Source organism: Physeter macrocephalus, chromosome 9 (assembly GCF_002837175.3).
Source record: "Physeter macrocephalus isolate SW-GA chromosome 9, ASM283717v5, whole genome shotgun sequence".
Classification (NCBI taxonomy): Eukaryota; Metazoa; Chordata; class Mammalia; order Artiodactyla; family Physeteridae; genus Physeter; species Physeter macrocephalus.
The window spans coordinates 36,311,002-36,336,984 of NC_041222.1; the positions used below are offsets into that span (position 1 = coordinate 36,311,002).

Here is a 25,983-nt window from a genome sequence, read left to right on the forward strand (position 1 = left end):
CAGTGCTTGCCACCATGCTGACAAAGAGGAGATGCTGGAGTCTGTCAGTGCAATGAGAAGCGAGCTCTGTTTCTACGCCTAGACCCTCCCAACTCCTGGAAGCCTGAGCACAGTGTTTCAGGTCAGAGGAGTGATTAGACAGCCGTCATCTCCATAACAAACTCTTGTATATATACCTTTCCTTGAACATACTGCCCAAGCCTCAAGGCTAGACATAATGGTTTCACATACCGGTTTCCAAGGGGAGGAGTGACAGGGGCAAAGCTTTTAAATTAATTAAAAGAGACACTCAGGCACACTTCATGCCATTCTTTAATCTCTGTTCTCCTGTGATAAATACAGACTGACAGGACCAGGCCTAGGCTAACGAGCTGAGGGTAGGACCCTATGGAGGCTCACCAAGCAGCCCTCAGAAACACTGCAGCAGGGCCAAGGGCTCAGAAAAAGGAAGAAGGAAATCAGTACCTTCCCTAACTGTGTCACTGACATGTCACCAGAGCGCTCTGAAGGATGCCCACTGCACATGTGATCACACCCCCCTTCAACTAGTAGCAATTAAAATAACAGATAAAAAGAAAACAGCATGTATTGTAATTAAAAAGAGAAGAAGAAGAACAATTATAATTTACTGAGAGTTTTCTAGTGTCAGGCAGTGTGCTAAAGGCTTCCTGTGCAGTATTTCATTTCATTATGGTAACAAGCTTCCCAACCATCCTCCCCTCCTAGTAGTATACACATGCTTGTGTAGTTCTCTCACACACTGAATCAGCGTTCATACATGTGGCCAAGAGAAGATTACAGAAGTAACTGCGACTTCTGAGCTTAGATCATAAAAGACGTCACCGCTTCTTGACACAACCTCTTGAATCACTTGTGCCGGGGGAAGACGGAGCCATGGAGCCAAGTGGACACTCAAGCAGCCCCACGGTGAGGCCCGCATGGAGAGGAACCAGCCACGTGACTAGGCCACCTTAGAAGTGGACCCTCCAGCTCTAGTCATACCTTTGAGTCTTCCAACTGAAGCCCCAGACATCACAGAACAGAGAAGTCGTCACCACTGGGCCCTGTCTGAATGCCTGACCCACAGAACCCAGAAGATGACTGTCTTAAAAACTAAGCTCTGTAATTTATCATGCAGCAATAGCTAACTCATACGTAAGAGCTAGATACGCTTATTTTATAGCTGACGAGAGTTTAACTGATTCAATCATGGGCATAGTAAGTGAAATAAGGGGGGTTTGAATCCATGTTTGCAGATTTGAAGTTCTGATTCCTATTCTGTCACCACTCATGACAGATAAACATATGGTGTGTAACCTATTTCCCACCCCTTTCGTTAAGGGAACCGTATGTATGTAATAGGAAGTTTTGAAGTATTTTGGTTGTCCCCAAGATACTTTGCCCATCCTACATGGCACCCACCATTCTGCCTTGTATTTCAGCTATTTCTCCATGGATAGATTAGAAGTTCTTGGAGGGTTGGAGTAGTGTCTTCCTTATGACGGTGCTTGTAAATAGTAGATGGATGGGGATAGGATGCCACTTTAATCCCCTGGACTCCCATCAATCTGCCTGGTTTGGCATCTCTGCTCCACCACTCTCAGGCTAGGTGATCTTAGGCAAATGGCCTAAATTTTATGAGCCTCAGATTTCTCACTCTTATAACACGGGGCCAATATTAATGCACACTTTTGTTCACACTACATTAGAAAAATATTAGCACAAATACAGTATGAGCACATGGCCTGGAATGTGGTAAGTGCTCAATGAATGCTACCCTACTGGAATTATTACCATCAAATATGTGTTGAAAAACATCCAATATTTTAAATGGCCAAACAAAAGCTCTTCCCTCTCAACCTTTCTTACATCAAAAGAGAATTTCCAAAGAAATGGCAGTGGTTCCTGGGAGTGAGGGTATCTCGCTCTATAAGCACTGAAACCTTTGGTGTCACCTTGGCCATGGCTCCTACAACAGCCCAACCTGCCCCGCTGGAGTGGTGAGAGGGTAGGGGAAAGCCGCCGTACACTTCCACTGTCCAGTGGGACATGTGCAGACGACAATTTGGTTCTTTCTTGCAAAAAGAAACGCAAGGCAAAGAGCGTCTCACTCCCCCCAGCCTTATAAACAGGGGTGTAGGAGGATTTTGCTTGCATCCTCTCTCTTAATCCCATTACATCCTTATCATCTTGTCAGCACAGACAAAGCTCCTTAGCTCCTGCCAACACTCCCTCTAATGCCTTCCCTTGTGGTTCACTCTTTCTTGGTCTTGGAGCTAATAAGCTGTCAAGTATCTTACTGTCCCCTCAGGTGATTTCTACTCAAATGCTGTTTAGAGTCCCACCTCCCTTTGAACTTAGCTTTATGGCTCCTTTTTTTTTTTCCTTATGCATGAAAGAGTTTTCTGTGTAAAATTCTGTTTGGGGTCCACAATCTTTCCACAACCTTCCACTTCCAGGTAAGACTAAGAAAAGGGCAACTGGGAGAAACGCCAGCTACATTCACCCATCTCCAAATAAACACAAATTCCTAGTGTGGCTAGGGGCTAGGTTAGATTCTCAGATGGGAGGATATAAGTGACCCCCTACCCAAAGTAACAGAGCAGATTTAAAAATGCAACAACTATGAAACAAAGTGCCAAGGGAAGGATGCCAGGAGTGGCAGAGATAGAGGGCCCAGGAGAGCAAACACGGGCAGGGGAGGACATGGGAGACATGAAATAGTCAGCCTTGGGTGTGGGCTCTGAGGGACGGACAATCCTGAACCGAGGATGTGGGGAAGGGCAGAAGAAATGAAGCGCAAGGAGGCAGAAAAGCATCAGGCAAGTATGTGGAATGCAATGGATTTGTAGAGAAGCAGGGTCAGGGAGTGCAAAAAACAAGGTAGATTGGAGGAGGTAACTCTGGCAACAATTTGCGATAAAGATTTTCAAAAAAGAGAAAAGTTAAGGTCTTTTGCAGGTTATAGAGCAAATTGGTAATATATGAATTTCATGATTAAGAATAAGTAACATATTTGAATCCATTTCTCAGGTATCATGACTATAAAACCCTAAGACTAGAGAGGTGTCAATATATTTTCAAAGGAGGCGACATCAAGTGAATTTCTCCATCACTCTTCCCAATATGTTCAGTTTCCCTCACTGAAAGTTTTTGCTTGAACCAATGAACTAGCTACAAGTCAAATACTTTTCAACTGCTTTTTTCCTAGTCTAGTTTTAAAAAGTGTTACCCAAAGTGAGAACGCACATTTAGACAACTAAAGTCAGGAATCCGTTACCTACTTGCAAAGTCATTTCAATGATTTCCAAGACCCAGTACCATTAACCAGGCTGGTTTCAGTGTGGAGTAGATGAGTACCAGAGGTGAACACAACTATTGCTAGGTCTCAGGGTGTCTGCCCTTAGTATATTTTTCTATCTTCTTGCCCAAACTTACCAAGCTACTACACAGAGTAAGATCTCAAACAGAAATACCGTCAGAATCAGAACTCCTTTCTTTCTCCTTAGAACCAGAGAGCTAAGTTCAAAAAAGATCCAGAAAACATCACAGGCCATCAATCTCCATCTTGAAACAGGAAAAAGTCCCTGGTCACCGTTTCTGTGTCCTCCCAGTCCTAAGAGACAATCCCTGCACAACACAGAACAGAACGCCATGGCCCCAGGCCAGGCAAACTCACCATATACCACATGCTTGGCCACTTGGGATCATTGAAGTAAGTGGACTGGGCGCGGCTAAAGTCATAATCCCTCTTGATCCGTTTTTTTACCACTTGTTGTTGGATCCACTCCACCTGCCAAGAAGGACATTTGGTGAGTGTTCAAGTTCCATCAGGGTTAGCACAACATAAATGACAGTCTGGGACATTTCCATCTTGACTCAGTTCTATTTAAGTCACAGGTTTCATTCTGGCAACTAGAATCTCCAGAGCATAGAGATTCCCTAGAAACCTGGTTCTATTTTATCTTTAATGCAGGTAGGCTTTGTAGTCTTTTATGACAGATCATTCATATTTCTCAACAACATGCTCACCCCTTTAGCTTTTTCAGAAAGCATATTTTACTCCCAATTTATTGCAAATTGATAGTATTAATTTGTAAAGCTAATTTATTCATCCTGACCTTATACTAAGGGCTAGAAAACTTCTCTAAAGGTCCAGATAATAAATATCTTTGGCTTTGCAGGTCATACAATCTCCGTTGTAACTACTCATTCTGCCATTGTAGCACCATAGACAGCACATAAACAAATGGGTGTGACTATGTTCCAATAAAACTTGATGTATAAAAACAGGTGAGAGGCTGGATTTGGCCCACAGGCCACAGTTTATATCAAAAATTTTAAATGGTCTGTGATTACACATCAAATTAAAAGAATCATCCTCAGATCAAATGCTCTAGGATCACAAATTTAAAAAAAAAATGGCTGTCTACAACAGAGTGGTGGAAAAAGCACTGTTCAGGTAATCAGAAAACCAAAGCCCTAGACTTGTCTCTGGTACAAAATTTGAGAAGTCACTCAACTGTCTGAGCCATAGGTTCCCTGCCAGCTCCAAAATTCAAACCCTCTACATTTGAGAAAGTCTTAACATTTAGCCACAATTTGTTTTTAAAAAGCAACTGGGAACTTTGAGTTTAATACAGAACTGTAACCTAAATGGTATGGGTATGAATGGGGGTACTTTTAAAAACAGTTAATCATTATGGCAATATAAGCATAAGCATGTTTCATTTTGAACAGAGCATCTCAGATACAGTATCAGCCCGGTGGCATTCTACCATTTGATCCTAAATTCTCTTTGTTTGATTTCTCCTGGCCATAGCTAATTCAGTTGTAATACTCTAAAATGTTCCCTTCCACCATGTATCTCTACTCTCCACAAAGGAATTATAAACTGGTGGGGGGAGGAAGACTTTGTGGTCCACTACTATGATCTGTGATTCCATACCCATCCATTCAATAAAGATTTCAGAACCTCTCTTGCCTACTTCAAAGATTACTGGAGGAGAAGGAATACTAAAGCACCAATTAACAAGCTCAAAATGCATAGCTATAAACAAGGTACTAAGGCCAAAAGCCCAACTAATAAATTTCTATGATTCTCATATTGGGAAATATTATTCAACAAGAAGATTGGTATGCAAGATGAATTTAAATAGTGAATTCTTAGTTACATCACTAACAAGGCAAACAGAATCACACAGCCTCCTAAATAAGATCTATTTATGATTTGGATCACAGCTAAGCATCATATATGTGCATTTTCTGCTAGATAATTTAAGCAAAATTATCAGCACAGAGAAAAGTCAATAAATGAAAAATAATATACTGGAAAATGAAAGTTTTCTGTTCCTGCTTTAGTTAATCTAGACCAAGTGACTCAGTGGCACTGAATCATTCTACATCACACACACATGCACACACGTGTGCACACTGGATAAAAGGTTATTACATGTTATTTCTTTAAACTATTGGACAATAGCTGTCAGGCAAGCTAATAAGGATCTTGTTTGTTCTTTACTCCAAGAGACTGCTATTTAGAAATCACACTGAAACTAATGGGGCATTAAAAATATGTGTAATTTTTTTAAAGGAAGAGAGTAATTTTTAAAGTGACCACGTTTCTAAAAATACAGAACAAAATCAATTTCCTTCTCAATCAAAGTGGAGCAGCAAGCATGAGCGTGCGTGTATTTTGTCTATTTCCAGAAAACATTTTAATCTCTGTTTTTTTTTTGCATACTTTTTTTTTTTTTTTAATGCGGTACGCGGGCCTCTCACTGTTGTGGCCTCTCCCGTTGCGGAGCACAGGGTCCGGACGCGCAGGCTCAGCGGCCATGGCTCACGGGCCCAGCCGCTCCGCGGCCTGTGGGATCTTCCCGGACCGGGGCACGAACCCGCGTCCCCTGCATCGGCAGGCGGACTCTCAACCACTGCGCCACCAGGGAAGCCCTAATCTCTTTATTTCAAACAATCTTTCTAAGGAATGAGTTTCATAAAGTCATTTATTCATTCAATACGCAGTAAGTGCTTATTCAATACCAGATACTGTACTGGGAATATAAAGATGACTAAGAATAATCTTTGCCTTTGATGGACTTAATTTTATCAAGGAATATTTAGCAATTATTCTACAATTCTCCACTTCATAAAAATGTCATTATCTTCATGAATGACATGTGATGCAGGATCTATCACTATACTAATTAGACCATTTAGGAAAATTTTGACTATGCAAATTACATTTACAGTCCTTATAGTACTGTCTCTTAAGACTTATCCCAATAAGATGGAACTAGTTCATATTTGCACACTTGGTAAAAGAAGGCTGCAGATCTGTTTAGACCAAATGCTTTTCAAACTAATTATATATTGGCAGTGGTCTTTCCTAAGAAAGCCTCCATAAATCCTGAACTGCCAACATATATGTGTTCACAAATCAGAAGGTGTCAAATCTCGTGTGGACTCAATAAAGAGATGGCTTAAGCTCAGAACAAGTCTACAATGGGGTAGGGTGGATAACTGTCTCTACAATGGCACTGTAAGTATGTACTTCTCCCTACATGTGTGCGTGCGCACGCGCACACACACACACAAATGGACAAATGGGATAAGTATGTGAGAAGACCAAGTGACAGCCATTTTCCTAGATGAACTATAGGTACTAAAATAGAACAAAATACCTCACCAAACACCATCTCTTCTGTAATTTTACCAAACAAAAATGCTTAGTTACAGGGCTCAGTGGCTAGAAGGTAGCACAGCAAGTTGGCATCTACATTTGACTATAAGTCACTTGGTCTGATCACAGGGCTGCAATACTCAAGAAAAGTACAGTTGTTTTTTTTTAGTGTCAGATACCATGTATTTTGTTTTGGTGCTTTACGAGTATGAGTCTATAGCCCTACATTTTTGGGAAAGCGGGAAAAGCACCCCTTGGGTCTAAAGATTTCTATGACTGGAAAGAGCATATTTATATTTTTAAACCATTATCCATATGTCTGTCCTTGAGACCTTAAAAAAAAAAAAGCTCAGAGGTAATGCATTATACAGATTTCACTTCTTGACAAGAAGCCCAGTGCGAAGAAAAGCCAGTTAGAAATTCATTTTCATAAAACTATGGTCAGCCCAGGAAAAAAGGAAAACTGTGCTTTCCCTCACTGGTTTAACTTCTAAACGTTCTATTTCCTATATATTATGGATCTACATTTAAGCCAGAGTATAAAAACCTTTAGACCTTTGAAATCAATCTAGCCTCCATTAATTAAGCCACATGTGTGGTACGGGGTGTTCAGGACAGCCCCTCCCTCTACTCACAGAGCTCACCTGCATACATGGTCCACATGAACAGTGGGCATTTGCCACTTCAGAATCTTTGTCTAAACATGTTCTCTTTCATCAGTTTCACTTGTCAAGCAAAGCACATTAGTTGATGATTATGGGAAGCCTACCCACAGTCTCAGTCATTTCTCATGATTCTGGAATTTACCAACTTTCTGACACTATACACACAGGGAAGGAAATTTGTCAGCAATCAGAGAAAAGAGGACGTTAGCCTATGAATCTACATTATATAAGTTATCATATAAATATAAACAGAAAACCAATTATGGTATCTATCACAAGAAAGACAAATACCTGCATGGTATCACTTATATGTAGAATCTAAAAGAAAAAGTCAAACTCATAAACAAAGGTAGAAAAGTGGCTGCCAGGGGCTGGAGGTGGGGGAAATAGGGAGAAGTTGGTAAAAGGTACAAACTTACAGCTGTAAGATGAATAAGATCTGAGGATGTAATGAATAACATGGTGACTATAGCTGATAACACTATATTGTATAATCGAAATTTGCTAAGAGAGTAGAACTTAAATGTTCTCACCAAAAAAAAAAAAAAAAGACAAACGTGAAGTTATGGATATGTTAACTAGATGGGGGGATACTTTCAATAGATCAAATATATCAAATCACAATGAGGTACACTTCAAATATTTTACAGTTTTATATGTCAATTATGCCTCAATAAAACTGAAATTTAAAAAATATGTGGTATCTCCACAGTGAGGAGAAATCAGCCCTTTAGATATTAAAATATGTTAAAGCTAATGACTGAAGCACATACTGAGAGCAAATGTCTACAGGTATTGATATATCAATGGAATGGGATGGAAAGTCAAGAAACTGACAGAAAATATGTAGGAATATAGTATATGATACGGCTGCTATCCTAAAGCAATGAGGGAAAACAGATTACTTTATAAATGACGTTGAAACACTAACCAACTGGGGAAAAAAATAAAATTAAAACCATTCCCACATCTTAATCAGGATCAGTTCCAAATGAATCATATTTAAAAGTAAAAGTAAACAAATAAACCCATATAAGTCCCATGAGAAACATAGGAAATTTTGAAAAATAACCTTAGAGTGGATGATGCTTGTCTAAGTATAATAAAAATCACAAAACTGATTTGGAAAAATGGATACATTCAACTACAGAAAACATAAATTTGGCGTGGCAAAAATTACTTCATAAACAAGGTAAAAGACAAACTAGAGAAACATTTATAGCTGCTACCATGGAGAAAAGCTCTTTCCCTCAAATACAAAGAGTTCCTGGGACTTCCCTGGTGGCGCAGTGGTTAAGAATCCACTTGCCAATGCAAAGGGACACGGGTTTGAGCCCTGGCCCGGGAAGATCCCACATGCCACGGTGCAACTAAGCCCGTGAGCCACAACTACTGAGCCTGAGCTCTAGAGTCCACGAGCCACAACTACTGAGCCCGTGTGCCGCAACTACTGAAGCCCACGTGCCTAGAGCCCGTGCTCGGCAACAAGAGAAGCCACCACAATGAGAAGCTCACACACAGCAATGAAGAGTAGCCCCTGCTCGCCGCAACTAGAGAAAGCCCGCATGCAGCAACGAAGACCCAATGAAGCCAAAAAAATAAATAATTAAAATTAAAAAAAAGAGTTCCAACAATCAGTAAGAGAAAAATTCAATAGGAAAACAGGCAAAAGAGTACAATAATCTCCAAAAAGGTAAATCAAGTTTCTTAAACATATAAAAACATGCCTAACCTCATGCATATAAATACAAAAAAAGCAAATTAAAACCACACCAAGATATGGCTTTTCACATCTCACCTTTCAGATATAAACATTCTAAATATTGATGCCATACTACTAGGGAGGAATGATAAAATAGTCATCCTCATATAATGGGGATGGGAATGTAAATCTATACAACTCTATGGACAGTAATTGGACATTACCTACAAAATTCCTAAAATAAGTCATTCTAGTTTTAGAAATTTACCCTATATTTTCAAAAAATATTTTATTTAAGTATAGTTGATTTACAACGTTGTGTTACTTTCTGCTACCCTACATTATTATTAACACATGTAAATATACAAGGTTATTTATTGAAGCTCTTCTAGTAATAACTGAAAGTAATAAACAACCTGGATATACACTGTTAGGGATTAATTAAATAAACAATGACATATCAATATAATGGAGCACAACAATGCAACCATAAAAGATAATGAAGTGGGCTTTATGTATTGACAGAGAATAGTCTCCATGATGTAGCCTAAAATGAAAAAAAAAAAAAAAAAAAAGGACGGTACGAACAGTCTATAAAAGATACTACAATTTTTGCACCTCTCTGAGGTAACGACTGTACACAAAAAACCCTGATAATGCTGGTTGCTTTCTGGGGGAATAACTAGGTGATTGAGATGCAGGAATATGAGGGAAAACTTTTACTGTAGGCCCTTTAATACCTTGTTACTTTTGAACTATGTGAGTATGTCACCTATACAAACAATTTTAAATTTCCTTTAATTTAACATGTTCCATTGGTTACTATTATGTAATCCAATGGTATCAAATGTGACCAAATGCCTAAATTACAACATATTTTAAAAGCAATAATGAGAAAAATAGTATATAAAAAGTACCTTGGATGGTTTTATAGTATGTTATAACATGGCCAATATTGAGATAAGGTGGGTAAATAACCAAGAGAAGTGGTTGGAATTTGGGGAACTTGGTTTATAATCTCAGATGTGCCACCAGCCACCTGTGTGAACTTGCAAAATCTTCGTGGGCCTCCTTCATCTGTAAAATGATAGAAGACAGACTTAATATGCTCTCTACTCTCTTTCTTCTGGCTTTGAAATTTTTGTCGATGTATGTGGTCTACTCTCTGATGTGACTGGGAATGAAAAGTTTGTGTTAAACACAATACAGAGGTGAGATAGGTGCTCCTGTGGACAGATGATCTTAAGTCATTCTGTGCAGATGCAAGATTAACATTTAGAAAGGAACATAGTAAACATATTACTACTTTCGTGATTTGATGAAGCAGATGCCAGCAAATAAAATATGTGGGATTCCATCTTTCGTATTCTTTTTTGATCAGCTTTGACAAAATGGGGGAAAGGAGCATGAAGAGATTTCTCCCCTCTGTTTTCTTCTCTCACTTTGAAAACAAACAAACAAAAAGTACTAGGTAAGGACATACCGGCCGTGTAATTTTTTCCTTTGGGAGTAAGGGATTGATGGAGACGACTTGGCACTGACAGGCTACTTCCAAACCTTAAAATCTGAAGCCAACATAGCCCAAAAGTTTTCTAAAATTCTGATCAAGAAATCAGAGGTAATCATTGAGAGAATCAGAGAATCTAGTAAAAGTATGCGTTCAGGGTATAATAGTCTTTAAATCTTCCTCCATCTAGTCACTAACTGGTAATCAGTGAGTTACTAAATGCTGACATTGTTATTTGATTTCATCACTCTTTTTGAAGAAAAAAACCATAATTGTTTGAATTCTGCTTACTTCAGAGGGCTACTTGTGAACAAAATAAGCATTATTGTTTATTTGAAGGAGAATTTTCACTTGACTTCCTTGATATAGGCACACTGAATCCTATTTAATGACTGCAGACATCAGAGGCTTATGTTAAAGAATCATCTAGTCAGTAATATGAGGAATCATACAATTTTGAAAGGTCATTGAGAAGAAAGTTGTGAAATAAATACTGCACATATGTTTAGAAGAGGGTAATAGAAGACAACGCAGGCCACAGTGAAAAACTTTAACTGCCCTAAAATTTTATAATTAGCTGGCTTTCTCCAAGAGAACTCTATATTTTTAAATGTGTCATCAATTTAATCATGTTCTATTTTGTTTCATGAAAAACTCATGGCATTATGGTTCTAACTGTATTACTTACTTTTAGAGAATTAGTTATATTTATTCGTTTAAACTATTCCACTATTATTTGCACACTTCTAATTTAATTTCCTAATATTTTGTCTAGTTTTTTTCCTCCCCATTTCTGGTAAGATGATGTATGAAAGGGAAAAATGAATGGTTACATCCAGTTAAAGCAGTAAAATTTATTCCCCACCCTCAAGGCCTTTTCTTTCATTTCTCTATTCACTCCAAAAATATTATATTAAGTACCTACTATGTGGCAGGCACTGTTCTGAATGCTACAAAATGGCAGTGAGCAAAATAAACAATTTCCTGCCTTCAGGCAGTTTCCATTCCACTGGGAGTTAGGCCATAGCATGTAAATAAATAAAAGATTATATAATAGATTTTCATAGTGTTAAATGGTGCAAAAAGTAAATAACGTAAGGTGGTTGAGAGTGACTATGGAGGAGGGGGTTCTTTTAGGTAAGGTGGTCAAGGCAGGCCTCTTTGAAAGATGTGATATTTTAATAGAATCCTGACTCTTAAGAAACCAGCCATATAAATGTCTCAAGGAAAATATTACAGGCAATGTGAACAGCTAATGCAAAAGCCCTAAAACAATGTGTGTCTGTAATTTGGTCTACAGCTCATCCATGGGCCATAGATGTCTACAGCAATCCCTCAAGGCCTAGGGGTAGGTATACCAGTAGTGCATTTCGCCCTCCAGTGGATGGATGAGGAAAGAGACTCACACAAGTCATGAAAGCTGGTTCCCAGACATCTGGTCAAGTAATTCTGGGCTCCTGAGTACAAGGAAAATGGTCTAGAAGGCCACACAGGTTCAGGGTGGGCATGTCCCCAAGGCCCCACCAACTCCTCAGCTGGTAGGGACAAACTCAGCTGACAAAAAGGCTCAACAAGGCCCTCTAAAGCATGAGGCCCTGGGCAGAAGACCCTCCTGCCCAGATCTAGGAATGGTACTTGTGTGATGCTAGCCACTATAAACTGGTCCAATAAGAAGCTTTGATACAGATTCTGTCCTTTCAATTATGTAGTAAAAATCACAATTTCAATGTCATCTAAACAGCAGAGAAATTATAAAATGACTTCTAGGATAGAAAGGATTCCAAAGTTGAAGCATTCAAGCATAAGGAAAGGATAAGGCATAAAATGCTATTTAGTGTATCAGCAGGTATGGAACATTGTATTACTAATCAGAAGACAAAGTTACTTAATCCTTCCATCTCAGACACATCAATTACCACCTCTGCAACTCCACAAAAAAGGATATGATATCTGTGTTGGACAAATTTTACAAAACAATTTAACATTAAATTAGGTTTATTCAAAAAGCAAGGAGGTTACTTCTAGAGCTATATGTAAAAATATTTAGCATGTGTTCTTCATACACGCAGAGGGGTAGAGCTGGACTAGACTATGTCACAGATAGGCAGTGCAGAATAATGAACTGGGAAAGTGTGCTACCTGAGTTCTTGGTAGAGTGCCACCAATTACTGGCCTGTCCACTTTGAGCAAATCACATAAGCCTTAACAGTCTATAGTCTCACCTGTAAAATGACATTTTTGGTGTGAAGCTCAAAATATATTGTGCTATACAAATGCAGGCTCTTACAGGACTTAGTACCTTGTATTCTAATTGCATGTTTCTTGCCACTTCCTTGAAAGAAAGAAGCTAGGTTTTAGTATTCCTAGTATCAAGGGCAATGCTTGACAACAGGCCCTCAATAAATAGGTATATAGGGCTAGACAATGTTTTTACATTGAATTAATACATTTTCTGTTAGGCATGTTTAAGTCTTCTACTTATTTTTAAAAAATAGCAGGAAATTTTAAACAGGAGAGGGTGCTAAAAAGGGTGTATGCTTAATGCTACCAAATATAATAGGATATTTCATATTTCAACAACAGAAAGATGATAGCACAAGTTATTACTTTACTAGCAGTGAATAGGATGGGTTCTTTCTATATATAATTCTATACTTTTAATGTATCATGGAACCCTTCTCGGTTTGATCCTTGACTTGAAACCTACTGCTGTACAGATTATCTTTTGAGATGGGACCACTTCCTCCACTTTCCCAAACTAAGTCTGAGAAGCAACAAAAGACAGTGTCTACAATTAAAATGGATAAACATAGATGAAGTAGTGGTTGACACAGGTCAAGAACCTGGCATATTAACACAGAAATCAGCAGTCTTTCATAAACTACAAGGGCCCAGGGTTAAATAAAGTCAATGAATCCCACAGTGCTAAATGATGCATTCTCCCAGACTAATAAAGAGCATCTCCAATATTTAAACAGTCAACAACTAGTCCGTAAGCAAAGGATATGGCAGAAGAAGTAGGATTTTAAAAGCAGCTACAGAGGTAGAATATAAGAACAAGAAAATGACTGGAAACCAACTCAAAGCAAAACAGGAAAAGGTGCCAAACTGATAAAAAACATGTTAGGGCATATTTCTTTAAGGAACACTTATTTTCAAACATTTAAACTTAAGACTTTGCACATCCTGGCCACTAGTAATAATACCCATAAGCAACAGTTTTTTCCCCCTATGTCCAATAACAACACATATATTTATATCTATATTTATATCTATATTTTGCTTTCCCTTTATCTTTCCAGTAAAGATAATCTCAAAAGATTTTAGGTTCATTTTCCCATTGATGTGTCCTTCCTAAACTTTCTTAAAATCCCTTGAAGGCATGACACATTTTATATTTGTTTCAAATGTAATATATTTGTCTTTTGAGACAAATTTAATTTGTCCTCTGGGGAAAAAATAGCTCCCTATTCCTAGTCATGCCCAAATGCTTTCCAGTGGATAAAATATAATTTGATTTTTGTTAAAAAAAAAAAAAAAAGTGTGTGTGTGTGTATACGCAAGCACACAGATGCACCCAGCACATGGAACAGAAGTGGTAGAAGGAAAAGCCAGTGATGTGAACTCATTAGATACATGAATGGCAAAGAATGTTGCATTTTTAAAGTTGGATTTCAGGTTTTTCTATTTTAAACTTTAGGACAATTAATGTAAGCAATGAGAGGAAATTCGAAAAACAATTTTGATTGCTTAAAAATATTAAAAGGAAATGGAATTCTAAAGTACCTAAACTAATTCTGTCTGAATGCCACCTGGAGTTAAATTCACACTTTTGATTAAATGCAATCTTAAGGCAGGGATTAAATTGAGACCGCACAGAATTCCCTCCAGCTTCACTCTAGGATCAAGATTATCACTGCATTAAAAACAGTGGCATGACTTCATTCTACATGTATTTGTCTTTTGAATAACCATCCTCTAAGCAATTTGAAAGCCAAGGCAAAGTAATTAATAAAATCCACTGAGCATTTAAAGTTACACCTCATTCTGCCCTTAATACAGCTAAAGTTTTAGATATCTGCAAAAATGACAATTTTACCTTAAAACAAAGTGTTAATCACGAATTAGATTTTGGTTCTCTTTGACCAATCCTGCAACTCTGTGAATAAATCATTCAAGATATTCCCAGATCTGTATTTGCAAAAACTGGATGCCCTCAAGTTGTATATCAAGTGAATACAAAGACGAGCATTATTTTGTACAGAGTGGAGAAATTGTTCAATTCAGCTGAGATTAATATAAAAAGAGGCAAATGCTGGCAAAGCAAAGGGCAGTCATTCTCATTATTTCTCCAAGCAGAGGACATGGGGTGATCTGCTAAATACCAAAAGTGTGTCAGCATCTTACTTCTTAATATAATGTACCACTTAATTCCATGGCTCACGAGCAATGATTGTAAAAGTTATACTCATATGGGGAGAAACACTCTTCTCTAGTGACTAATTCAGCTCCACTGCACACATTGTCTTATTCTCCAAGCTATTTAAATATAAATGGCAATAGCTTTTGTTTCTAATTTCCATGGACCCTACTGCTATGAGTTTGATCACAGTGGAAAAATTTGAGGGGAAGGGGTGAGTACATAAATTCAGAATTGGGCACCCAAAGTTTTAATTTCATCCATTTTATTCTTTTTTCAATGTAAGGCATTCTCAGTACTCTGATAGCTTCTGTTTTTTAATCTTTCCAGCATCTGTAAATCTCTTTATTGTCAAGATCTCAAATCTTGGAAATCAAGAAACTACCAACTGTTGTCTTAGTAAGCTCTAGCGCTATGAATCAAATGGGGTTGGGCTAAAAATCAATGTCTTCTCTTCCTCCTGTTGCTATAAGATAACTGTGCAACTTTAGGGGTGAATGCACGAAGTCTGCACAAGTGTTCTATGTTTTTTTGAGGCTACCTGGCATTTTTAAACCTAAAATGAGCTCAAAATGTGTAAGTCAGTAAATAAGTAGTACGAAGTCACCGGTGGGGAGAAGTCTGGATGAAGATCCCGTGATGGGCCCCCAAAAGGCAGAGAGAAATGAGAAAGGTGGGCCTTTGGAGAGGGTCTCTGACTTGGGTTTCCACTCCTTTCCCTTTTTTCCTGAATTCTAACCTTATACTTGGCAGAGATGGCAGGGGTGTTTTGCAACAAAAACACTAGAACTGTGGCAGCTCTTAAACACCATCATCACCCTCTGAAATATTTAGCAAACAGCTACTTTGGTTAGGATGGGGGAGAAGCATGCCTTCAGCCTCCCGGAATAATACTGTCCAAAATCCCTGGGCCAATGGGAAAGGGATTGGCATTTTCTCACCTAAATCCAGTTGCCTGAGGCAAACCAAATGTTTTCTCAATTTCACTGCTGTTCCTTCACCTCGAAACCACTGACAAGGCTTCCAGCAAGGTGGTACTTGACCAAACTTGCAGGTCAGAGCACATAAAAGTCTGGAGCGGGGCCTGATGAGTGAGAGTGCCCGATGGGGCTTCTGCCTGCCCTCTGCGAAGGCCAGGCAGCGCCCTGGCTCCCAGCTTCCTGGCGGCCTCCGTGTCACAGCTGAGGAGTGCCAAGTCACTCCACTCTCCACTGGGCCTCCCTCTCCCTGAACTCGTAACTCATACCCACCACAGTCAATTACAGGAGCCCTGGGGCTGAGGCTCAGGGAAGGAAAGAGAAAGCACATTTTCATCACTGTCATCAAATCTGACACATTTTCAGTGGGGAGACCCAGAAGCCACAGCTCTCCGCCTTCAAGCTTCCTTCTTTCCTGCTGTGTCTTTTGGATGCCTTACCCTGGAGTCTGTTGTGTCAATGTTCATGGGATTGTGATGAACTTTACTGCACCCAGGGGCTGTCAGCAATTCTAATGCATCACTTTCTCTCCTCCAACGAGTTCCACTCTGGTACATTCGGGCTCTCGGCAGTGGAGTGAGAGCTTGGCCTGGACCACAGTTCCCTGCAACCCTACTGAGTCTTGGCTACTTGAGAAAGGGCCGTCAAAATTGTAGCACCTGCCGAGTCCACTTCTTAGACTTGGTTCAGTATAACACTTAGCAGCTCAGAATCTAGGGGAGGGAAGGCAGAGCAGGAAAACGGAAATGACAGGCTTGAAGATGATGCCTAGAATTTGTGAAGGTTCAGGAGGATGAAAGCAGCATCTCTCTAGCCCTCAGAGCAGCCACGCCGTGCCTTGCCTGGAGCAAGCACCCTGTAAGGATTTACAGAATGAATGACTGTATTAACTACTCTTTCAGTAAAGGAATAATTGGTAGTCCAGTTGTTCTTCAGCCCCAAATGCGTTAGGGAAAGCCAAAAAACAAGCTCTAGTACGACAGGAGTTCTTAGTCTCTGGAAAGAGAGGGGAAATGATCTGTCATTTTCAGATAGGAGCTTCTGGATTTAGGCTCAAAATAGACCAATGAAGTCATTGTTGCTTGGCCAAGGAATAAATCATATAGGTGGTGGCAGTTGTGGTTTTTTTTCCAGTACTCTGATTTCCAATGGGTAAAGAAATCACTGGTTAATGCTTGTGAAAGTAAAACTGATTTTTTTCATGTTTTGTGCAAAATAAAATCTACCGATTGTTTCTTTAACACCACCAAACTGTCCCATGAAAAGATCATCCTTTCACCAGTGGGGAGCCTGTGGCACAGGGAGGTTAAGTGACTTGATCATGTCACAAGATAGTAAAGGACCTGAAACAAGAATCCTTATCGAGTAAATCCACGCCCGGGTTTCTTTCCATAGAACACAGTGGCTCCTTCCTGAAAACTCTCTTCAGCTGATGGAGTTGAGGGAGCACATCTTTTTCCTCCCCCTTTGTGTCATTATAACATTATAACATTTCTATGCCTGGAGATTAGTCAAAGATGATCACTTTACTAGAAGCTTTAGTGGGTGAAAGGTGAGGGAAGGAGGAAAGAAAGTAGGACAAAATGGCATAACACCAGAGCTTTTAACCTCAATGTACGGAATTTTGCGGAGGTCTTCAATTACTCAGCTGGAAGCATTTTTAAATGGGTTAAGACACTCAGTTAAGTCTGCAAATGACAGGAGAATTGTCTGATGAATGAAAAATAAAAATCTGAATCAGGAAAAGAACTCTCAGCACAGCCTTGGCAGTGATGACAGAAATCCTTTTTCCCTCAATGGTAACTTCTGACTTGTAATTTAAGAGTCTAGGAAGTTCAAGGCCTAAAAATCTCCCAAATTAAAAAAACAAAACACTAACTCATTGTAACCGAATCCTTAGTTACCCAGATGCTTTGAATTAGACTGAATTGACAAGATGAGACAAAGGAAGACATGATGGTTACTGATTAAAAGCGGGGTTTCTGTAGTCCATGCAACCTGTGTTTGAGAATGCTGGCTTGTCCACTGAAAAGCACACTGACCTCAGACAAGTTACTTAACCTCTGAATGTCAAATGGGGCAGACAATTGGATCTGAAGACTAAAGGAGCTGATTCATGACAGATCCTTAGCACAGTTCCTGATACAAGACTACCCACCATGCAGCCATGGCGATGTGTTGGTATGCCCAACTATGCCCACCAAGGAGTTTACTGCTTTCATTAGCCCAAAAGCTGCATGCTTGAGTTCAGTCCCAATTGACCAGAATGTGACACTGAAGGTCAAAGTTTTACAAAGGCACACTGGACTGGAAATCAGGAGATCTGTACAATCCAGCCCTGTTACCTCTTTGGTTTCAATGTCCCTCTCTACAAGCTCAAGGAGTTAGGCCAGAGCAGTGAGCTGAGCCCAGGGGTTCAGAGAGTTGCCTCCAAGGTCAAGGAGGTGTGGATAAACAGTAAGGCCAATCAATATCCCCTCCTCCCCACCCTCCAAAGTAGGCCATCTCTTGAATAAAGTATTTTGCTTCATACCAGAAAAGACAATCTCAAAGGTTCTGAGATCGCACGTGGTGAGTAAAATTCTACTGAACCTCTAAAATTTGTAGACCTGCTTTTTGTCTAGCATTAGGGCAACCTACATTAACCTCTGAGAGTTAAGATTTCTCATTGTTTGTTTGTTTGTTTGTTTTGTGCAAATAAACTTTCCAGCTCTTTTTTTCTTATGGAGTAATCAGCAGTGGCCTAGGGTGGAAGACTGGAACCAGGGAAAGCTATGTTGATGACAGAATTCCACTAAGGGCAGTCATGATGTTTCCCTATTAAAGTGGGTTTCTGGACCTTCCATAGAACAATTCTAATGAACACATATGTCTTAGAGTTTACCAAAGCCGTGTTTAGAAAAGGAACTAGGTACGTACATAATGATTTCTATGATAATATAAATAATTAAATAAGCTCACAATACAGAAGGTCACAAAAAGATTCCACAAACCATATCAAATGGTCCCCACCATTGATGGATCAGCTCTGACCACTCTTCAGCATTTCCACAGCCATCACCCTAACTGAGACGCTGATTTTCTCATATCTTTCTCACTGAAATCCCTAATAATTCCCTGGTTGGATTTCTATAAAGTTTGGCCCTCATTTCTTTCATCCTCCAAGCTCTTCCAGAGGACCTCAGTAGGTAAATTCTTTTATCCTCGCACCCTCTTGGTGAAGGCACCTGCTTTCCTCCTCTGGTGCATTCTGAGCAACCTATGCTTATCTCTACCACAACCATTATTAAAAGCCTTTCAACTATTGATTTGTCAGGCTTCCCCATGAAAGCTTACCTTCCTAGAAGGAAGAGATTGTACTTCCCATATCGGTGTCCCTGGCATTTGGCAGATTACCTGGCTGACAAAGGAGGTGCCGTAAGTATTTGCTGAATGAATTAATTTGCCTGTAAATGCACGAAGAATAGAGCAGAACTTTGTAACAGACTTGGACTGGCGTTCAAGGCCTTGCCTCAACTGGCCTAGCTCCTGAGACTGACCTCACACTTGTTTGATATAGGTGGTCCTTGCTAAGCTTTCAAATCAACCTGATTGGAGACCCTTTTATTGAGCACCTACCAGGTGCCAGGCACTGGTGTTTTATCAGTGAATCCACCAACAGGCCTCTGACTTCCTGGAGCAGGGGAGACAATTTAGTTAATTGCTGGCAATTAAGATCAGACAGGTCTCTGCCCTCCAGGAGCTTACTTACAGCCCAGGAGGTGGAGTTATTACAACACCAAGGGGCATATGTCTTAGCAACATAGGATTCTCCCTGGTCCCTTCTTGCTCTAAAATGTTCCATCTTGCAACCTCTGGAAAGCTTCGGCATGTTCCTCATGCTACGCTGTGTCTTGTGAAGTGGGCCAACGATAGAGAAAATAGGAACCCTCAGCCAAAGGGGCGAGGTGAAAGCTGAACATCTGAAGCACATCATAGTTCCTTTTGGGCCCTGGCTAAAACCTGTCACCTTGTATTTGCAGTGAGACTCAAGTGGAAATGGGTTACCTCCTTCCCCTTGGAGGCTCTCTGTTTACTGAGGCTGATTGTGCCCTGCATGGAGAGAACAAAAAGCCATGCAGAGGCAAAACTAGTTTTCCTTTATGTAAAGACATAACGTGCAGGGATGAATGGTTTCACAGTATGTGTTGTGTAGAAATCGGATAGACAAAACTAGATGGCTCTAGATTAATTCTAGAAAGCAACACTTACTATGTAACCTTGCCCAAGTGATTTGACCTATCTAATTATCAGTTACCTTGGCATGTTGTGAGCCAAAGTGACGGGCACGTAGTAGGTGTTTGGTAGAAAATAGTTCCTTTCCAATACCCTTACCACTCTTGGGGCCAAACTGTCAAATATGTTTATTGACAGGTTAAGAGGACACACTGGGGGTTCAAACATGGGTAGGTCCACCTGCGATTAATTGAATTTAATTGAAGTTGGTAAAACCACTAAAAATAGGACTATCTCTATAGCAAGAAAATAGATTTTTCAAGAGCACATTCCCACGAGGTTGGGATGGTAAGTTGCTCTCTTTCTGGGTGGAGTACCCAATAAATGTCCTATTTATAAGTAGCTATTAAAAAACATTTGTCAAGAGAAGCACTGCAGGTGACAACCATGATGTCCTTTTTCACTTTCTAGCTACCCCACATCCTCTAGAATAGGATGAAACTGTCAGAGTTTTGGTTTCCCAATCGCTAGTATAACCATCTCCGATAGGCATTTTGGCCAGTTCCCAGACGGTAAACAATCTGCTGAAACTGACTTCCATCAGGACTTCTGGAGAGATTTCTTCCTTTCTCTGACCTACCTCCCAGGCCCTTTCCAGCCCTGCCTCAGTACAAGCTGGTATGCACCCAAAGCATTAACCCTGGACTAACTTCTAGATGCACTGGCTGATACAGGGGCTTAGCGCCAAGAGCAGCCAAGATGGCATCACAGGGCAAACCGCCTTGCAGGCAGCGACCTTATCTGTGTACTTGCACACCGTACCATGCTTGTCATCCACCCTCTGCTGTCTCTTTCTAGTGTGCCCTCCACAGCTCACAGGCTGGATTCTACTGCCTAACTACAAATCCCATCACTGTCGACAATCTGTGGCCCTCATGTGGCAGGTCCAGAGTTCAGGATGTTGTTCTTCCCAAGAATTCCCTCCTGTTCTGGAATCAGGGACTAAAAAACCAAAAAACTAGCTTTCTGCATCTATCAGTTTTTGTTTCATACACCTAAGAAAGGGGGACATAGCCTCACCAAAAAGTCACCAATAAACATGGGATCAAGGCCTACGGTACACTTTAGTTAGCAGCCTCTCATGTCCTGCCGCAGATTCTTTGCCTTTTGGGCAGAGATCTTAGAGATTATCTAGCTCAAACCTTTCATTTTACAAATAACGAACTTGAATCCAAGTGAGGTTACAGTTTATTTGTGATAAGAAAGGTCTTCCTCCTCTGAGGCCTGCCCTTTGACCACCATTACACAGTCTAATATTTGATGCTTGGCTTTTAAGCAACATTGAACCAACATGGATAATGACCCCCGACATGGGCAGGAAGAGACAAAAGTGCTGTTTAAAACAAACTTGGCTTTCTAAATTTTGACAATGAACTGCCGGATTTAAAATGTGAGCCTACAAGGAAATAGCCTTGTAAACATATACAGCAGATATGCAGTGAGGACTTAATTAATACGTGAAGTTGAAATGAACCATGAATTAACAATGGCATTCATCAAACTGAAATTACGCTGTTGTTAGTCATGCATTGGCATTTGTGGGCTTTATTCCCTCAGTAATACGTAAAACATGCCCAGGCGCACACCTAGTAACCATCAAATACAATGGACAAACATCCCAGGTGCAAAGGAAGCACTGCTTGGTGAAGGCCACCAGTCTTTGGTGGGCTTGTGCTGACAACCCCATAACTCATTCCACTGTTGGCATTTTTTACAACCCTGTTCTAAACACAAGTTTTATTTCATTGCTTTTAACCCAAGATGTGTGTAAAATATTCAAAAACACTGAGATAATGCCAGGAAGAGGGTTCTGAGAACAGTCAAAGTTTTAAAACATATTAGTCAGGCAATATAAATATTCACTGTCTTGAGGTAAAAATATCAAAAAAAAAAAAAAAAAAAAAGAAACGAAAAAGAAAAACCAAGACACAAGGAACTCTCAGAACACCGACTTGTTTGTATTCTGGCCAAAGAACTTTTACCCTGTTACAGGGTAAATGTGCTCTCTTGAGACAGGAGAGCAATGCAGCTGCCAGTGTCATTAGCTCTGCTCACCAAGTACCACACTGTCAATCCCAGGTACTCTATCCATTCGGTCTCTAATCCTCTCAACAAAAGGTTGGATGTTATCTCCATTTCCCAGCTAAAGAAACTGAGATTCAAAAAGCTAAGCAAAGCCCAAGGTTACCCATGAGACTATGCAGAGCTGGGATGTAAACCCACAGCTAAGTCCATGCTTTTCCACTACACTATAAGCCATCATTCAATTATTCTTTAACCAAGAGTAAAAATGAACTCAAACAAATGCTCTGACACTACCTACTCTTCCTTGCCTGGCACGAGCCCACACCTCTCTAAGTTGGCTAAGAACCACACGAAAACTAAATGTCAGGATGCTGCAGGGCAGTTGTTGCCAACAAAATGATTCAGGTGAAGATGCCTCCCCCGTAATTCTTCTTCCAAGTTGCTTATTTTAAACACAAAAGCTCCTTAGATTTTCACTGTAAATTGTTGGAACTGGAAATGTGAGAGCAATTTCAGAGGAAAGCTGTGATTTCCATGGTTTGCCTAAGTCTGCAGCCCAGAAGAGCCAAGATTATGTTATTTTCCCCCAGAACGGTGTTAGTAGTGATCTCTCTGATTGTGTCAGATCAAGTATCCCCAAAATACTAACCAGTAAGCTATGGCCCAAGCTGATCTTTTAACTTTGCTTTTCTATGGTATTTCAAAAGAATAAAAGAAAGAAAAAAGGGAATAATGAACATGATGCCAATAATAATAATAGCTACAATTTATCAGGCACTTTCTATAAGCGAGACTCTGTGTATATATCTTATCGTTTAATCCCCATAACAGTCCTAGGAGGTCAGCTGGCATCGTGTAAAGGACATTATCATGGATGAGGAAGCTGGGACTCGGATAGGTTTAGTTTTCTGCCACGTTCCCACAGCTAGTAATGGGCAAAGCAGGACTCAGACAAGACCTGCCTCCAGAACCCACTCGATTGACCATTACACACACAGTTTCTTATGAAGCAAGACAGGACTAGGGCTGGCTCCCTGAAGATGCCCATTTGGGACTCTGTCACCACTCATCACTTTTTTTTGTGTGTGTGTGTGTGGTATGCGGGCCTCCCTCTGTTGTGGCCTCTCCCGTTGCGGAGCACAGGCTCCGGACGCGCAGGCTCAGCGGCCATGGCTCACGGGCCCAGCCGCTCCGCGGCATGTGGGATCCTCCCAGACCGGGGCGCGAACCCGGTTCCCCTGCATCGGCAGGCGGACGCGCAACCACTGCGCCACCAGGGAAGCCCCTACTCATCACTTTTTTGTTGGTCCCATTTCAATCTGCGCTAGCCAGTCAGGGGTGATGTCTTACTGGTTCCATGACACCCACTGACAGAGCCACTCTCTACAGACGGGGCATGCTATGCTGGTTCTCAGTCCACTTCCAAATCTCTGCTGAGACCTCCAGGAGCAGATGAAAATGACTATCAATCCCAGTGCGTTCTGTCCCTTTCCAAGATTAGGCAGAACGATGGAGCCAGGCACACACACCACAGTTTTAAAACCTACTGTGTATTCTGCTGTGAATACCCAGTTGTCAAAACTGAAAGTGTCTGGATTCTTATGGAAGGGCCACCCTGTCACATTCCTAGCCTTGAACATCCAGCTGGCTCCAGGAGGGTGAATCTGTCAACAGACTCTTTCCTCATGTGCTGGCCGATTGCCTGGCCCCTGGACCAGCTGGATCTGAGCCTTCCAAGTTGCCAAGCCTGGTCTCAAGGCAGGAGCTTTCTCTATATCCTCCTTTTGACCCAGTAGCCCAAGAAGTCTTTCTGAATGAGCTAAGGGAAGCACAGTTTACCCACCCTTCAGGACTCAGATCAAAGACCTTCTCTTCCAAGAAACCTTCTACTATCCCTCCCAGCAACTCCTCATCCTCCAAGGTCTCGGCTCAATCATTTATTCTGGGAGGCTTTCCCCAACCACACTCTCTAAATGGGGCCTCCCTGCCCCAATTACTCCAGCATCACCCTGCATAACTGCTTCCCAGCACTTACCACAACCTGAATTCATGCCGATTACTTGTGTGTATCTGTTTATTTTCCATCCTCCCCACAGTAACCGCATGCTCTACCAGGGCAGGAACCTTACCGCCTCACGACTGTTGTTTGTGGTGAGCTCAGAGCTGGAGATGCTGCTGCAGGTAATCAACACCTGAAGCAGTGTTACCCAATAAAAGGAGAAAGCAAGCACGTGTACCATTTTAAATTTGTTAGGGGCCCCACTAAAGAAGCAAAAAGAAACAGGTGAAATAAATTTTAATAAGTCTTTAACCCAGTACTCCAAAATGTTATTATTCCATCATGTAAGCAATATAGAAATTATTAATGAGATATTTCAATATATTAATGAGATATGTTCAGTTTTTTGGTTCTAAGTCTTTAAAATCAGGTATGTATTTTACACTTACAACAGATCTCAATTAAGATACCAAATTTTCATCAATAATAATCTGTACTTAGCTTCCGTAACACTGACAGTTGAAACAGTAGATTCACATACCCAAACTGTATCAGACACAAACGATTTCTAATAACTTGGTCAAGGATAAGTTTTTAAATTTAAAGTTAATTAAATTAAGTAAATTTACGCGCCAAGTACACAATGGCCCCCTGTGGCTGGTGGCTGCTATACTGGAGACTCATTTAAATGATTCAATGAGAAAATGAATTCTAAAATATCAATTGATTGCTAAATTAACTGTAAAGAAAATGTTGGCACTAGTCAATTGAAAGGCTTTAAATCTCTTGGATTTTCTCTGGAGGCTAAATCACTTTGTATCAAGTCAGTGCAATCCTGAATCATTTCCCTGTAGGAGTACACCAGCCCTACCATCTTGTGCCACGCATGGGAGATAAGGCTACATAGAGGCACCAGATGCAATCAGGAAGCCTGAACTTCAGGCCCAGCTCAATCACAAAGACTCAATCCAGTTGGGGGCGACAGTAACTGGTGGAATCAGGGACACAACTAAGCCACACAGCTCTTCTGTTAGATTAGCAAGAAGCTGTCCTTCTTCCAGCTCTTTCTGCCTGACCCAGTCCTTCAGCACTCTACCACTCCACTTTTCATTCTGATTGCATACAAGCTGCAGTTTCCCTTATAAGACAGTCAATAAGTTGAGCCTGGAGAGAGCCCTATTCGCCGTGAACAGGGTGACTAGATGTCCCTGTTGGACAGGACAATTGCAGTTCAAGCCTGTTGTCCTGGTGTCATCTGCACCCCTCTTCACTCTCAAAACTCTGGAAGATTAGAATTCACTGTGGAACCTCACAGAGAACTGAGCTCCTAGCAGGCACTTGGCAAACAGCTGTTGGATGTTAATGAGCAGAGCATGGCGGGAATCCTGAGGATGCCCGACGCTCCCCTCTGCCCTTCTCTTCCATACATACGATTTGGGGAGTAATAAACAAATGCAACCCTGTTATAAATAAAGAGAATAAACTGGACTTTATACTAACAAGATGAAATTTGCACTCTTCGGTGTCTTTTTTTTAAACATCTTTATTGGAGTATAATTGCTTTACAATGGTGTGTTAGTTTCTGCTTTACAACAAAGTGAATCAGTTATACATATACATATGTCCCCATATCTCTTCCCTCTTGTGTCTCCCTCCCTCCTACCCTCCCTATCCCACCCCTCTAGGTGGTCACAAACCACCTAGCTGACCTCCCTGTGCCATGCAGCTGCT

The 25,983-nt window shown here is 40.6% G+C and overlaps 1 protein-coding gene across 4 annotated transcripts in view; it reads right to left on the minus strand.

The window, feature by feature from the left end:
- The window catches only part of PCSK5 (proprotein convertase subtilisin/kexin type 5), a 470,026-nt gene that overhangs the window by 374,443 nt on the left and 69,600 nt on the right, over positions 1-25,983 (minus strand). For all 4 annotated transcript variants that reach the window (XM_007130098.4, XM_055087125.1, XM_007130100.4 and 1 more), the window contains exon 3: positions 3,680-3,793. In XM_007130098.4, coding sequence (XP_007130160.1) covers positions 3,680-3,793 — 114 coding nt within the window. The remainder of the gene's footprint in view (positions 1-3,679; positions 3,794-25,983) is intronic.